The following is a 16028-nucleotide window of genomic DNA, read 5'->3' on the forward strand; positions in this document are numbered from 1 at the left end:
CAGGGGACACTAAAGAGAGACGCACACAGCTGGAGACCAGGGGACACTGAAGAGAGACGCACACAGCTGGAGACCAGGGGACACTAAAGAGAGACGCACACAGCTGGAGACCAGGGGACACTAAATAGAGACGCACACAGCTGGAGACCAGGGGACACTAAAGAGAGACGCACACAGCTGGAGACCAGGGGACACTAAAGAGAGACGCACACAGCTGGAGACCAGGGGACACTAAAGAGAGATGCACACAGCTGGAGACCAGGGGACACTAAAGAGAGATGCACACAGCTGGAGACCAGGGGACACTAAAGAGAGACGCACACAGCTGGAGACCAGGGGACACTAAAGAGAGACGCACACAGCTGGGACCGGAGCGCTGGGTGACGTTCAGGATCATAAAGCTGGACTCTGTCTCAGAGTGAGTCTGTCTCAGAACTGGAAGAGTTGGTCAGTACTTCTGAAGGTTAGCTACGTTAGCGAGCTAGCTCACAGCAGATCTGCAGTGACATCAGAAGGAGTCATGTGATCACATCGTTAGAATAAGAGCAGAAAACATTTCAGGTAAACAACAACAGAGACAGAGACAGCTTTATGGTCTTGAATGTCACCCAGCGTGTTTCTCCTTATGGAAGAGATTTGAGCGCGTTGGAACCTGTGGGCCACCATAGGATACATTTTGCTGATCTTTTACATGTCCTGTTCTGTTCGTTTTTTAGAGGAATGGGTATTTTTGGATCTCGACGCTCCAGCGTTTGTTTATCTAGTATCTGTTTGTGTTAGCTAAAAGAAATGATGTTCTGAAAATGTGGCTCTCATCAGGCATCTGTTTATTGTTGACAGTCCAGTTCTGTTGAAACTCTTCAGCAGGGGTTTACTTCTTTCAGCTCGGCTGGTGATCAGGTCCAGGAAACTACTTCCTGTCCAGATTGAAGATCTCCGGGCTCTCGATGAGGATGAACTCCACGATCTGGTTCTGGTACACCATGTTGAACGCCATGTTTCCTGCGTCCAGCTCCGGCCACATCAGCGTCGGGCCGAAAACGATGCCAATCCCCTGAGTGGACATCAGGTTCTTCCTGGAGAAGCCCAGGACCCTGAAACACACCACAGTATTTATCAGCTGCTCTGGAGACGAGAACCGAGGTGGAGGAAGTCTTCAGAGCAGCTACAGTTTAACTCTGTTGAAGTCCTGCCTTCAAATGTACCCAAATAAAATAGAAGAAGCATAATCGTCTAAATATATTTCAGGTTCCAGAGGTACTGTGCAGGGGGCTCAGCTGAACACCACTTATATTAGTAAGCGTGTAAGTAGCATAAGCGGAAAAACACTCAGGTCAAGTACCTCCATTTCTTAGTTAGAACTTAATGTACTTAGTTTCCACCTCTGGACGAGAACCAGGTCCCTGACTGCGCTGTATGTGAGGAGGTAAAGTTTAACTCCAAACAACAAACCGTGGACTACAGACTATCTGATCACAGCAGAGAGGGCATACCTGTGCAGGTGGGTGAAGAGCAGCTTCATGGTGTCCTGGTTTGGTTTGGGCAGATCCTGGATTAGTTTCTTCACAGCCTGAACTTTCTGTCCGGGTTCTTTAATCTCTGTTCAGAAGAAGGACAGCAGATCTTTAGTGCTCCCTGTGGTTTATCAGGATCAACAGGAGGAGGGTTCTTCTCCTCTACAGTTCTAAACACTACTACTGGAGCTGCACAGTGTGTCCACCCTACACCCCCACACCCCTCAACCCTAAACCCCTACACCCCCTCTCTGGCCGCCTCTGACGTTCAGACTCATGCAGTCCGGTTGACTCACTGATGGCCTCCACTAACGGCTGGAAGGACCTGAAGGGAAACAGCGGCTCCGGCAGCTCCCGGAAAAACATCTTCAGGGCTCCAGTGACGACGTGGACGTCCTCCCACTGACTTTGGTCCAGGTCCAGGGCCTCCTCTGGGGGGGCAGGTGATGTTTGCATGGATACCAATATTAAAATCACATAGCCAGGTGGGAGAAGTACTTTAGTAAAAGTAGAAGTACTCTATAAGTGTTGTACTTTACAGTAAAGTATTTCTAATGAAGTTCCTGTAAACTGACCCTGATCCACAACGAAGCGAAGTTTCTGGATGGTCGCCAGATTTCCACTGACTCTGTAGATCCCGTCCACCTCCAGACCTGAGACCATGAGGAAGATATGAGACAAATCTCAGAGCCTTTTTATTTGTACAGTCCATTGCCCCTTTTGCAAAGGGCTGACAGAAAGGATGCAGCTGGGAGCTTTTAGTAAACGCTGCTCATGTTTTCTAAAGGTTTCAAGGTTTCAAGGTTTCAAGGTACTGCTGGAGATGTTTCCTCTTCGGTCTTTGTTGTTAGGGAACCTACCTCGCTTTTCAATGGCGTTCAAACAGAGCTGAACGAACCTCGGCACGGTGGATCCCTCCCGCTCACAGAGAGTCAACAGGTGGCAACCGAAAACTCGATCTGGACAAAACATCAACATTAAGCATTCAAACGGGTCTGTGCACTCTGATGTTCACCAGGTGATGATGCTGTTAGACAGAGCTCTCGAAAGGGGGGGTTAACCTTTAATGAGGCCTTTCTCCTGCAGGGTCTTCATGGAAGGACGTCTGATGATGAACTTCTTCAGTCGGTTCTTCACTCCACTCTTGTCGGCGCTGTCTGAGGCGCTATGTTTCAGCTTAGAGCTGACGAACATGTCTGCACAGAAACATCACGTTAACCCTTAACTGAATTTCAGAGTCTTAGCCACAGGTTCATAAGCAGGAGGCTTTCTCTTGGAGCTTGGATGTAGAGTTGGATCTTTCACAAACAACTCGTCATGGGATACTTCATTGATATTAACATCTACATCATCTCAACCCCAACCCTGATCACCTGAGAGATACCTAAACCTGTCAAGCCATCAGGACCCGTCTCTCTTCGATCTCTTGACCCATCGCTGCTTTGCTTCCCATTCATCCCATACTCTTCGTACCACATCTTCACCTTTATCCCTCACCTCTTAAGCCTCACCCATATTGCATCCTCATCCTCACCCACATCCCTCCACCCACTGACCCTTTCCTCCCTACATACCTTCATCCTCACCCACATCCCTTCACCCCTACACCTGTGAACCTTGCATCCCTTCATCCTCCGACTCCTCATCTCTTCACCATTGACCCCCACACCCCTTTATCTTTTAATCCCTCCCCTATATTCCTTGATCCTCCACAACATCCCTCCCACTCAACTCATCCCTTCAACTATCGACCCTTTATTCCCTACATCTTATCTTCCCTTCCACCCATCATCCCTTCATCCTCACCCCTCCATCTCTCCAACCATTGACCACTTCATCCCTTTACCCCCTAATCCCTTCACTCATCATTCATAGTTACTTCCCTATCGTGTCATGTTTTTGTCTGTGTTTGTAGATGTATGTGTTTGTTACTCACTGATGGAGCGCCTGTGGACCGGGTTACGTTGTTTGGTATTACTGGACGTGGATCCGTGTCCAGGGAGTGAACTGTGTCTGGGCAGGAACTCTGTGCTGTTGGACCGCCGCAGAGGAAGTTTACTCTGAAAGAAAAAGAGTTACGACCACACGCAGGCCTTTATTTCTAGCAGCTGTACTGAAGGTCTTGTGTCAGAATCAAGGTGTTGAGTTCTTACTGAAGAGTCGACGGTCTTTCTGATGGCGCCAAACCATTTACTGGCAGTGGATTGACTGTCCGCCTGAAGGAGGTACTCACTTCCTGTGTTGGTTGTGATCTGGAATACAAGAACACTATGGGTCAGTCAGTCAGTCTGTATCGGGGCGGCTGTAGCTCCTGAATCCTCTGAGTGGTAACCAGGTTTAAAAGCTGACAGTGTGAGAGTGACGTTTTGTGTTACCTGGAAGACGTTTTTCCTGCTGGACTTCTCTGGCGTCCACTCGATCAGAGCCCCGCACAGCTGGACCACATCTGTCTTACCTCCTGCTTTCTGAACACAAAGATATACAGTTACTGTTGTCAGGCACCTCAACTGGATTTATACAGGTCCAAAGATGCTGCTGTATGAACCTGAACCTGAACCTCAACCCAAAGCTTAAAGCAATGGCAACACAGCGCCTCACTTCAAGATCGATTCCCTTTACCTTCTTCTTGATGATACCCTTCATCCCCTCTTCTCTTAATCCTCATGCCTGATCCCGGCATCGATTGGACCTCCTATATGCCCTCACCTTTCAATGGCTGTCCTTTCATCCTGCCACCTCTCACCCCTCACCCCTCACCCCTCATCCCTCCGACCTTTGACTCGTTTATCCCTACATCCTTCCTTGTGTCTTGTGTTGTCACACATCAAAGTTTCACTATAAAGAGAAAGAGTTATGGTTATGGTAAGTATGGACACACACACACACACACACACACACACACACACACACACACACACACACACACACACACCACACACCACACACCACACACACACACACACACACACACACACACACACACACATAGTATTTCCTCACCATCACAGCTTCCTGTTGTTTCTCCTTGTGAAGCAGCAGCTGATCTGAGGTCAGTTCGCTCCACATCCCGGTCCAGTTCTTCCTCTGCTTCTTCCCGCTGTCTGAAATCTTAGCCACATTCAGGAGGTCTCCTTTCATCTCCCCCTGCACACACACACACACACACACACACACACACACACACACACACACACACACACACACACACACACACACACACACACACACACACACACACACACACACACACACACACACACACACACACACACTCAGTATTTAGGTGTGTAGAGCTGAGCGTAGTTGAGTTGAACTGCCAGTTGTATGTCCTGGATCACAGACTCACCGGCGGTTCAGCTCCTCCCACACCGAGGACATTGTGCTGAGACTGATTCCTGCGATGCCGAGAGATCTACGAAGGGAAGGAAAGCTTAGAACGGTTCAGAACGCAGCGCTGTCGCTGAAGGACGAAGGTTCTTGGTTATGACTTACAGCTGTCTGCGGCAGGTCGGACTCTTGCAGCACCATGGACCGGGACTGACTGAGGCGCTCTCCGGAGCTCTGGGAGCTTTTCATGCGCATCTGCACGGCTCCCTGCAGAGGCTCCATCAGCAGCGCAGGCTTGGCAGTGATTCTGTGGACCAACACACAGGTAACCAGCACCGCTAACTGCAGCTTTCAGGTGAGCCACAGCCGGTTAAACAGTCAGCAGTTACCAACTTCAATTTAGAGTTCTTCTCAAAATTCAGAAACTAAAGTAAACATCTTTTAGTTTTTTTCTCAGAATTCAGTTTTTTAACCACGATGCCACTGAAGTCAATATTGTCTCAGAATACTCACATTTGTTAACATGTTGCCATTCATCTCAAAAACCTCCCTTTTCTCTCAGGATTCTAACTGGGTTCTCCTCTGTTTAGTTAGAAATGGTTGTACTGAGGGTGTTTCAAACTCAAAGTAATGTAATCTAATCAGCGTGACATTTCCTCCTCCCACAGCAGACGTTACACAACAACATCAGCACGATGTAAGTGCGCAACGATAAAAACAAAACTCACGAGGAACGGAAAATGACTCTAGAGGATTATAGAGCCAACCAATCAGAGCAGCCTGAGGCAATACATCCTAATATCCACCTGAGCAGCAGCAGGAGAGGACACCTTAAAGGACGATCAAATATAAATGATCATCTCAGCCGCTCTGTTTCCTCAGAGAGCGCTCGCAGTTCGGAAGTTTAACATTTTGATTGTGATTCTACCCTCCCACTCTGTCTCTGCGTTAGCCCTCCGTTAACGGACCAAATGACACCAGATCTTCAGTGACAGGAAACACAGTGCAGCCTCTGTACGGAAGCAGGAAGTCCACATTCTGTCTTTGTTTCACAGTGTGTAAACGGTACAGCTGTAACCCTAACACCCGTATTATCAGAGACACACACGCCTGCAAACACTCACACTGCACACACACCGAGAGACGCAGAGGATAATCCAGACACACAGCAGGGAGTCCGGGCCTGAGCCTCAGTCGACCCAACTAACCAGTACCACAGCCAGTGATGCTGGTGACCCAGACCAGTCCGAAACCAAACCCTTCAGAACAATAAAAACCGATCATTGAATGCGATCTCACCTCGAACCCGCCATCTGTGTGTGATCAGAGTCCTGACAGTTAGAGGAAGTGAGACTCATCACGTGGTTTCTTCAACTGCTGCAACCTCGTCGTTTCCTGGATACTAAAAAAACCTCACCTCACTCTGCTGCGACCAGACGCTCTGCACACTGCATGGTGTTGCTTCTGGATCACTCAGAAAATCCAACGCAGAGGTTTCACTGGTGGCTCTGAGCTCCCGGCCTGAACATCCCGCAGGTTCACATGTCTCAGAGTCTCTGTGTCTCAGAGTCTCAGTGTCTCAGAGTCTCAGTGTCTCAGAGTCTCAGTGTCTCAGAGTCTCAGAGTCTCTGAGTCTCAGAGTCTCTGTGTGTCAGTGTCTCAGTGTCTCAGAGTCTGAGTGTCTCAGAGTCTCAGTGTCTCAGAGTCTCAGAGTCTCTGAGTCTCAGAGTCTCAGTGTCTCTGTGCCTCAGTGTGTCAGAGTCTCAGTGTCTCAGAGTCTCAGTGTCTCAGTGTCTCAGTGTGTCAGTGTCTCAGAGTCTCAGTGTCTCTGTGCCTCAGTGTCTCTGTGTCTCAGTCTGTCAGAGTCTCTGTGTGTCAGTGTCTCAGAGTCTCAGTGTCTCTGTGCCTCAGTGTCTCAGTGTGTCAGAGTCTCAGAGTCTCAGTGTCTCTGTGCCTCAGTGTCTCAGTGTGTCAGTGTCTCAGTGTCTCAGTGTCTCAGTGTGTCAGTGTTTCAGAGTCTCAGTGTCTCTGTGCCTCAGAGTCTCAGTGTGTCAGAGTCTCTGAGTCTAAGAGTCTCAGAGTCTCTGTGTCTCAGTCTGTCAGAGTCTCTGTGTCTCAGTGTCTCAGAGTCTCTGTGTCTCTGTGCCTCAATGTCTCAGTGTGTCAGTGTCTCTGTGTCTCAGTCTGTCAGAGTCTCTGAGTCTCAGAGTCTCAGAGTCTCTGTGTGTCAGTGTCTCAGAGTCTCAGTGTCTCGGTGTCTCAGTGTCTCTGTGTCTCAGTGTCTCAGTATGTCTGTGTGTGTCTAAGTGTCTCTGTGTCTAAGTGTCTCTGTGTCTCAGTATGTCTCTGTGTCTCAGTGTATCTGTGTCTCTGTGTCTCAGTGTCTCTGTGTCTCTGTGTCTCAGTGTGTCAGTGTGTCAGTGTCTCTGTGTCTCTGTGTCTATGTGTCTCTGTGTCTCTGTGTCTCAGTGTCTCTGTGTCTCAGTGTGTCAGTGTCTCTGTGTCTCAGTGTCTGAGTGTCTCTGTGTCTCAGTGTCTCTGTGTCTCTGTGTCTCTGTGTCTCAGTGTGTCAGTGTGTCAGTGTCTCTGTGTCTCTGTGTCTCAGTGTCTCTGTGTCTCAGTGTCTCTGTGTCTATGTGTGTCAGTGTCTCTGTGTCTATGTGTGTCTGTGTCTCAGTGTCTATGTGCCTCTGTCTGTCTGTGTCTCAGTGTCTATTTGTCTCTGTGTCTAAGTATGTTTGTGTGTGTCTGTGTCTCAGTGTCTATGTGCCTCAGTGTGTCTCTGTGTCTCTGTGTCTCAGTGTCTCAGTATGTCTGTGTGTGTCTAAGTGTCTCTGTGTCCCAGTGTCTCTGTGTCTAAGTGTCTCTGTGTCTCAGTATGTCTCTGTGTCTCAGTGTCTCAGTATGTCTGTGTGTGTCTGTGTCTCAGTGTCTATGTGCCTCAGTGTGTCTCTGTGTCTCTGTGTCTCAGTGTCTCAGTATGTCTGTGTGTGTCTAAGTGTCTCTGTGTCCCAGTGTCTCTGTGTCTAAGTGTCTCTGTGTCTCAGTATGTCTCTGTGTCTCTGTGTCTCAGTGTCTCAGTATGTCTGTGTGTGTCTGTGTCTCAGTGTCTATGTGCCTCAGTGTGTCTCTGTGTCTCTGTGTCTCAGTGTCTCAGTATGTCTGTGTTTGTCTAAGTGTCTCTGTGTCCCAGTGTCTCTGTGTCTCAGTATGTCTCTGTGTCTCAGTGTCTCAGTATGTCTGTGTGTGTCTAAGTGTCTCTGTGTCTCTGTGCCTCTGTGTCTTTGTGTTCAAGTGTCTCTGTGTCTCTGTGCGTCAGTGTCTCAGTGTCTCTGTGTCTATGTGTCTCAGTATGTCTGTCTGTGTCTCTGTATCTAAGTGTCTCTGTGTCTAAGTGTCTCTGTGTCTCAGTTTGTCCTTTGTGTGTCTGTGTCTCAGTGTCTGTGTGTGTAAGTGTCTCTGTGTTTAAGTGTCTCTGTGTCTAAGTGTCTCTGTGTCTCTGTGCCTCTGTGTCTATGTGTCTCTGTGTCTAATTGTCTCTGTGTCTAAGTGTCTCTGTGTCTCTGTGCCTCAGTGTCTCTGTGTCTTTGTGCCTCTGTGTCTAAGTGTCTCTGTGTCTAAGTGTTTCAGTGTCTCAGTGTGTCAGGGTCTCTGTGTCTCAGTGTGTCAGTGTCTCAGTGTGTCAGTGTCTCTGTGTCTCAGTGTCTCTGTGTCTAAGTGTCTCAGTGTTTCAGTGTGTCAGTGTCTCAGTGTGTCAGTGTCTCAGTGTGTCAGTGTGTCAGTGTCTCTGTGTCTCTGTATCTCAGTGTCTCAGTGTCTCAGTGTGTCAGTGTCTCAGTGTCTCAGTGTGTCAGTGTGTCAGTGTCTCAGTGTCTCAGTGTGTCAGTGTCTCTGTGTCTCAGTGTGTCAGTGTGTCAGTGTGTCAGGGTCTCAGTGTCTCAGTGTGTCAGTGTCTCAGTGTGTCAGTGTCTCTGTGTCTCAGTGTCTCTGTGTCTCTGTGTCTAAGTGTCTCAGTGTCTCAGTGTGTCAGTGTCTCAGTGTCTCAGTGTGTCAGTGTCTCAGTGTGTCAGTGTGTCAGTGTCTCAGTGTCTCAGTGTGTCAGTGTCTCTGTGTCTCTGTGTCTCTGTGTGTCAGTGTGTCAGTGTGTCAGTGTCTCAGTGTGTCAGTGTCTCTGTGTCTCAGTGTCTCAGTGTGTCAGTGTGTCAGGGTCTCAATTTCTCAGTGTGTCAGTGTCTCAGTGTGTCAGTGTCTCTGTGTCGAAGTGTCTCTGTGTCTCAGTGTCTCTGTGTCTCTGTGTCTAAGTGTCTCAGTGTCTCAGTGTGTCAGTGTCTCAGTGTGTCAGTGTCTCAGTGTGTCAGTGTGTCAGTGTCTCAGTCTGTCAGTGTCTCAGTGTCTCTGTGTCTCTGTGTCTCTGCTCTCTGTCAGAGACACACTCATGTGCTGGAAGCTGTTGGCTCATGTCAAATATACTTTTGAGTAGCAGTAAGATGTTTGGTTTGAAGGGAGAGGTTAAGGACTACATGTTTTAAAAGAGACCTCACCCAAAGTGAGTTCTGTGATTAAACTCAGAACTCACTTTGTTTTCTAAAAGAATGTGTTATCAGAATTCTGATCTTCTCAATATTCAGATTTTCTTCTTTAAAATTCATATTTTTTCTTAAGAAATTCTGGTTACATTTTTGAGTTTGTCCATAAAACTCTCCCTTCTTTCTCAGATGTCTGACTGTAAATATGAAATGTTGCTCCTATTCTCACTTTTGATCAGAATTTGGACTTTTGTTAAAATTCTGACACATTTTTGAAAAACCCCCCGAATGTCCCACTTTTTCCCCAAAATTCTCACTTTTGCTTAGAATTTTCTTTTTATAGAGCTCTCAAAATAATCTTCATTTCCCAGAATTCTGACAGTAATCCAAAATCCAATGGTAACATACCATTGGCTTCTTATGGAGGGAGCAGAAAGTCAACTACAGAAAACCACATCCTGCACCACCTTGTTAGTTACTGCAGATTCTAAAAGCAACAGGTATCCAGTGAAGGAGCAGGAAGGGTGGGCCTAATCCTGGACGTATGAAGGGAGGGAGAAGCGACTCACAGATCTACTAACGCATGAATTACCTCCATCAGGATTTAGAAACTAAGGTCTAAAATATCTCTGAGATTAAGAAAGCATGATGGAGCCTGATTGGTTTACACATGTCTGTCGAAGCAGGAGGAGGTGGAGGCTGCAGGATAGGGAGGAGGAGGAGGAGGAGCATGAGGAGGAGGAGTCTGGTGATGAATGCTTTGATTCTTCAGGTGGGAGCACAGAGACCCTCAGTGAGGATCGGAGCAGAGGAGGTGAGTCTGTTTCTCTGGATTTCTGTTACAAAAGGTCTCGTCTCTTTGTTGTTGTAGAAATCAAACGCACCCTGACTCTCAGGGGGGCGGGGTCTGTGCACACAGGAAGCAGCCGTTCATTCCATAAGTAACTTTTCCTCAGATTTTATCTTGGAATTCAGACTTTTCACAACATTTTTGGAAAATGATCATTAATGATGAATAACTGCAGAGCAATCGACACTTACAGGACTTTTCCAAAAACACAGGACTAAATAATATTGATCTTAAAATATAACTTTTAGTTTGTATTATATTATTTATCTTCCCTGAAAATGATTATTATTATATATCATATATTAATTATGTGAAGTATATTTGTTTCCAGGTTCATGTGGTTATTATAGATTATTAAATTCATCACACATTTGGATTTCTGACCAGCGTACACACAAGTTCAAAATAGAATACTAACAAAATAAAAAAGTTAATAAGTTAAAACACAATCTAATACAAAATAAATACATTCAAAAAGATGCAATAAATAGAATAACATCACGAAACTAAATAAGTACTTGATTGAAAGGAATAATCCTCAGCAGCAGAAAGGGAGCTGTGTTATCGTTTCTCTCTGAACACAGAGACGTTTGACGTTTCCGGATGTTTGTGAAACGCTCGGCTGGCGTACAGGAATCTGAGCCTGGGTGCATGCGCGACTTCAACACCCAGGCTCCCAGAGAGCGAGAGAGAGCGAGGCACCGGGAGACGTCTTTATGATGATGAGAGGACGTTAATAACAACATCAATAATGATCAGTGATTTTCTGTCTAAGACCATCTGCTGTTGGGGTTTGGTTTCACAGTTTGATCAGGAAGACGTGTGACTACTCTGACATGAATACATACCATAATATGTGTTATTGATGAAGCTCACTGAAGACTTAAACCCCAGTGCAGAAAACACAAAATGATTCTCGATCAACAAACCTTTCATAACTGACAGAAAATAAGGGATCTGAACGCCTAGAGTTAGAGGCGGCAGGATGCAGTCTGTTATCTCTGTTGGTTTATCACTCAGCCGAAACCCAGATACTCTGCTGGTCTCACTGGCCCCACTGGTCAGTGTCTGCTGCTTTCATTTCACTAATGGTTACTTTCGACCTTTGCTGCTGGTTTTTCACATTTATTTAGAACACACTTTTCTTCCTGGTGGTTTTGCTCGTTGTTAATCACTGTGCTGTTTGGTGGTTGTGCATCTATTTCTAAATGTGGTTTTTTTCAAATCATGAGAAGTAGTTTTGCACGTCCTGTATGAGCTTCTGGCTTCATGTCTTTTTAAAGTTATTTTTCACATTTGAATTGTCTCGCATCTTTTGGTTCAGTGTGAGTGATTGTGTGCAGGGCTCCTCTACGTCTCCGCTCATTCATCGGATCCAAACCTACACCTGCATGCACTTCTGTACCACAGACATGCCGGGGCGGGGGAGGGGGTGCAATTGGCCCAATTGTTTTTTATTGTTGACGCAATGTGTGTTCAAACGATGAAAATATCCCTGAATACCTCCTGCCTTACGACACGGCAACTCGCAGATAAACGTCATTTTACATGTGTGTTTAGGACTTTGAGGCCATGTAAGGCAGTGTGTGTGTGTGTGTGTAGCATACTTTAACTGTGAGCAGGAACACTAACAGATAACAGCAGCAGATAACGGGCTGTGAGACTCTGAAAAAGGTCTGAATATTACTGAACAAAACCTCAAATATTTGTTCTAGATCCTGAAATATTCGGTGGTTGGAATCAATTGAAAATGTTCCCAGTAGGTAATAAAGTCTGAATGTGTTAGTTTAACGAGGAAAGATTCTGGATCAGAGATCAATACAGTGTCATCAATAAGAAAGAACAACTGCAAAAGAACTACAAAAGCTCCCAGCATGCACCAGTTAAAAAAGTGAAAGTGTTGTCTGTATTTAAGACCTTTACAAGCAACAGGAGCAATCACTACATTTAGAGCCGCAATGATAAACTCAACCACTTCCTCTGGTTCCACTGGTTCCACTGGTTCCACTGGTTCCTGGTCTGAGTTACTATGTTCTATAGAGTCTCTGTGGGATCAACACTCTGAAGGCAGAGGGTCAGGAACATGTGGAGCGTCTCTGACTGAGCCAGAGCTATGTGAGTCACATGACCCTCACAGCTGATCACACACACATGATGCCGTTATCCACATGTTTAATGTTCGTCTCACACACACACACACACACACACACACACGCAGAACCTCCCTAATATTCTCTCTCTCTCTCTAGGATGACTGACCCCCGGATGAGTTCTCCTTCCTCCCTTGTCTCCAAGGTAACAGGCCTGTCACCGGGATGCGGTTCCCGTAGCAACGAGCCTCCGGCCTTCATCCTCCCCCCCCGCAACAACCGGGTCCCCCTGGGGGGGTTCGCCTGTCTGGAGGGGAGGGTATTATACACTTTTTTATTATCATCATTACATCTTCAGAGAGGACACACACACACACACACACACACACACACACACACACACACACACACACACACACACACACACACACACACACACACACACACACACACACACACACACACACACACACACACACACACACACACACACACACACACACACACACACACACACACACACACACACACACACACACACACACACACCTGACCTTTTTTCATCCCTCAGGTGCGAGGTCACCCGGAGCCACGGGTCACATGGCTCAGAGAGGGCAGGGCTGTGATTGGTGGAGAGCGCAGCGTGATGGAGCAAAGGGGGCGGGGCTACTTCAGCCTGAAGGTGGGCAGAGTCAGAGAGGAGGACGCCGGACCTTACACCTGCCTGGCGACCAATCAGGAGGGGAGCAGGCAGGTTACCGTGGAGATCCTTCTGGAAGGTACCTAAGATTATTACAACAACAACAACAACAACAACAACAACAACAACAACAACTATACATCTGTTTTGATGAATCTCTGTGAGCTGATCAGTGATGTCAGTAACCCCTTACTCTAATCTGACCTCTTTTTTCAGTAACGAGTAATCTAACGCGTTACTATCTCCAAACCGGTACTCGAGTAAAGATATTATCCAGGTCACTGCGTCACTGCTTCTCTCACCCTCCTCAGTACAGATGTATGTTTGCTTTCTCCTTGCGTCTCGGGGAGGGAAGTCTATGCGACAATTAAGTCACGTTTTCAGCACGAGGACAACACACGTAATACCACGCAGAGCAGAGGTGGGACCAAGTCATTGTTTTGCAAGTCACAAGTTAGTCTCAAGTCTTTGCTTTCAAGTCCCGAGTCAAGACAAACAAGTCCCACTGTTTGAGTTTCGAGTCCTTTTAACAACGGAGAAATAGTATTCACACAAATCATGTTTGCTTTTAAGATCTGTATATTTATCAAATCAAGAGCATTGTTCAAACACATCTGAAGTAAACAAAGGCAAACGTAATCTCCACAGAAAGTGCTGACATTGTATTTCCATTGCTTATTGCACTAGAGCTGTTTCAAAAGATCCTCATTTCTACGAGAAAAAAAGTTGCATTGAAGTCAATAATATGTACCTTTAACGTGTTGTGCCACCTCTGCCTTGATGTCACAATGGACCAGTACATGGTGCTCCACCCACAGCAGAGAGAAGGCTGGATCCAAGGCGGCTGCTTTGAGGTAGACTGGGTCTGTGAGGGGGCAGTGATCCCATCTTGAGTCCCGGCCATTTTCTCATTAATGAAGATCCCAAGAAATCTTTGGTTCAGGGATGCCTGGAGACTTCCGACCAGGCCGCTCAGGAAACGAACTTGAGGCTTCAGCTTCTCAAGGTGATGATTGAGGGACAAGACGGATGGAACAACTGCACTGATTGTGACGACCTTCACTCCCTGTGTCAAATCAGTTGCTTCTCCAAACGGCTTCAAGATGTCCACCTTCCACTCTCGTGGTGTGAATGACAACTCCTTATGCCCAGCCTTTTCTAGAATGGCACAGAGCTTTAGATGATCACACTGGAGAACTGCCTTTACTTGCCTCAGTGTTGAGTTCCATCTTGTGTTGACTGCAGCAGGGATGCCTTTCTGTTCCCCAAATTCACTATCAAACACCTCTTTGAATGCTGTGCTTGTGTGCAGCAATGAGCTAAGTATTGATAACTTGGAAAGAGAAGGACATGCCACTTTTGTTTCTTTCAAACCGTCTCCCACCACCAGCTGGAGAGTATGCGCAAAACACTGCAGGCGCTGTTTCTTTGCCATAGCAGCATCTACCGTTTGCTGCTCTTCCAGGGTTAAGTCACACCAGAGATCAGGGTCATCAAGATGATCTCCGTCATCATCCTCTTGTTCACTGGGGAAGCACACAGTGAAGGCCTTTCGCATGTTAGCAGCATTGTCACTAATAATGTAGTCCAATGTATCTTTGATGTACTCATCGCATATTGACTCAAACTGGTCACAGATTCGTTCAGCTGTGTGAGCCTTTGAAGCGATTGCAGGCCAACAGATTTGTATTTAGCTGTATCCTCTCTTTAGCGGTCTCTTTCTCTATCCAGTGGACAGTGACACCAAGGAATCCCCTCATCTTTCGGTCAGACCAAATGTCCACAGTGACTGAAACATGCTCAGTGTTGCTCAGTTGAGTTTTTAATCTTGAACGTCTCTCCCCAGCGAGGCTCTCTGTCTTTGATGTCAACGTTCTGCGACACACTGGGCTGTTCTTACTGTCAATTACTGTCAGAAGGTGCCGAAAACACTTCTGTTCCACAATAGACAGGGGAAGGTTGCAATCAATAATCAAGTCGCACAGTATTGCATTACTGATAGCCTTCTGCTGTGGGCTGGCTGTTGTGGTTCATCTGTGATGCTTTTACTCATCTGGTATTCTTCAAATCTGTAGCAGGTAAGCATATAAAACAGATGTCAGAAAGTCCCTTATAGCCACACATTGCATTTGAAACTATCTCCTCATATATCAACGCTAACATTGTGTTCATATTTATGTCTGTATTATGAACTGTATACTGTAAGATTGTGTTTGCTTTAACATTACATTGATAAAACACATTTCCATTTTCAGTGTACACTTACTATATTCATTTATATTGTTCCTGCTTTACCTTTCCGACAGGAAACTGAAGCATGCTTGTTAATTCACCCTCTCCAGCACACCTGATTCCATTGGCAAACACACCAATTTGACCTGCATCACACAGAAATGGCTGGTCTACTGCTGGCTCAATGATTCAGTTCAATTGTCTTCGTTGATAGTTCAGCTTTGTTGTGATTTACCTAAATTGCATAAACGACCTGATTGAGGCAGCAGTAGACTAGCAACTCGTTTGTGCTGCAAAGCAAAACTGCCATTTTTGTCAATGGAATCTGGTGTGCTGGAGAGAGTGAGATATACTTAGTTTTCCTATTTTGAAAAAATCGTCTGGCAGCAAGCTCAAATGGTACACATATTTATATATAAAGTACATTAAAGTGACCTTGATTTGATTAGGCTTGCTTTAGTTTTAGTGCTGGCAGCAGTCTACTGTGTATGATCCACTGACTAGCTGCTAAGTTCATACAATCCCGCTTCAAAAACTCCTAACCTATCCCTTTACAATATGAGTATGGATAAGTTCACTATTTTGCACTTTGAGCCCCATTTCTGGTTTGTCTAGGATGAAATAGTGTGTTTGACACCGACATGTTGACGACTGGTCCCCCATGCTTCATGTACGGGCATTCATAAAGCGGTCCTTAAATCCACCTTAAAGGTTCCTTTTCAAAGATGAGCAACTCACCGAGTGCTCACTGTTAGTGCTGATGCTCCAGAACCAGTGTCTTAGCGAAAC

The 16028-nt window shown here is 46.3% G+C and overlaps 2 protein-coding genes across 6 annotated transcripts in view; one reads left to right on the plus strand and one right to left on the minus strand.

Annotated features, from left to right (window-relative positions):
• Nucleotides 1-810: 810 nt before the first annotated feature.
• arhgap15 (Rho GTPase activating protein 15) lies at nucleotides 811-6195 on the minus strand. 5 transcript variants are annotated; one of them, XM_063887879.1, is made up of 13 exons: nucleotides 6141-6195; nucleotides 5007-5148; nucleotides 4861-4926; nucleotides 4515-4658; nucleotides 3890-3979; nucleotides 3668-3766; nucleotides 3451-3574; nucleotides 2576-2710; nucleotides 2375-2473; nucleotides 2090-2167; nucleotides 1811-1945; nucleotides 1494-1599; nucleotides 811-1094 (listed from the first exon to the last, which is right to left on the minus strand). In XM_063887879.1, exons 1-13 carry the CDS (start codon nucleotides 6152-6154, stop codon nucleotides 911-913), a joined length of 1416 nt encoding a protein of 471 aa, XP_063743949.1. In that variant the 5' UTR covers nucleotides 6155-6195; the 3' UTR covers nucleotides 811-910. The 5 variants fall into 5 exon arrangements, with proteins under 5 accessions (XP_063743949.1, XP_063743950.1, XP_063743951.1 ...); XM_063887880.1 differs by having other exon boundaries at nucleotides 5007-5183; nucleotides 6141-6189; XM_063887881.1 differs by having other exon boundaries at nucleotides 5007-5189; nucleotides 6141-6176.
• Nucleotides 6196-12316: 6121 nt separating this feature from the next.
• Nucleotides 12317-16028, plus strand: part of LOC134867355 (myosin light chain kinase, smooth muscle-like) — a 45762-nt gene continuing 42050 nt past the window's right edge. Inside the window, 2 exon segments of the mRNA XM_063887871.1 lie at nucleotides 12317-12626; nucleotides 12879-13086. Coding sequence (XP_063743941.1) covers nucleotides 12468-12626; nucleotides 12879-13086 — 367 coding nt within the window. The 5' untranslated portion in view covers nucleotides 12317-12467.

This window comes from Eleginops maclovinus, chromosome 7 (genome assembly GCF_036324505.1).
Source record: "Eleginops maclovinus isolate JMC-PN-2008 ecotype Puerto Natales chromosome 7, JC_Emac_rtc_rv5, whole genome shotgun sequence".
Lineage (NCBI taxonomy): Eukaryota > Metazoa > Chordata > Actinopteri > Perciformes > Eleginopidae > Eleginops > Eleginops maclovinus.

What these genes read in the sequence shown, in the direction of transcription:
- arhgap15 (XM_063887879.1), bottom strand. An exon ending in GAACGCCATTGAAAAGCGAG is followed by an intron (nt 2,168 to 2,374) that starts GTAGGTTCCCTA and finishes TCATGGTCTCAG; the next exon opens with GTCTGGAGGTGGACGGGATC. An exon ending in CTCTTCACCCACCTGCACAG is followed by an intron (nt 1,095 to 1,493) that starts GTATGCCCTCTC and finishes GGTGTGTTTCAG; the next exon opens with GGTCCTGGGCTTCTCCAGGA.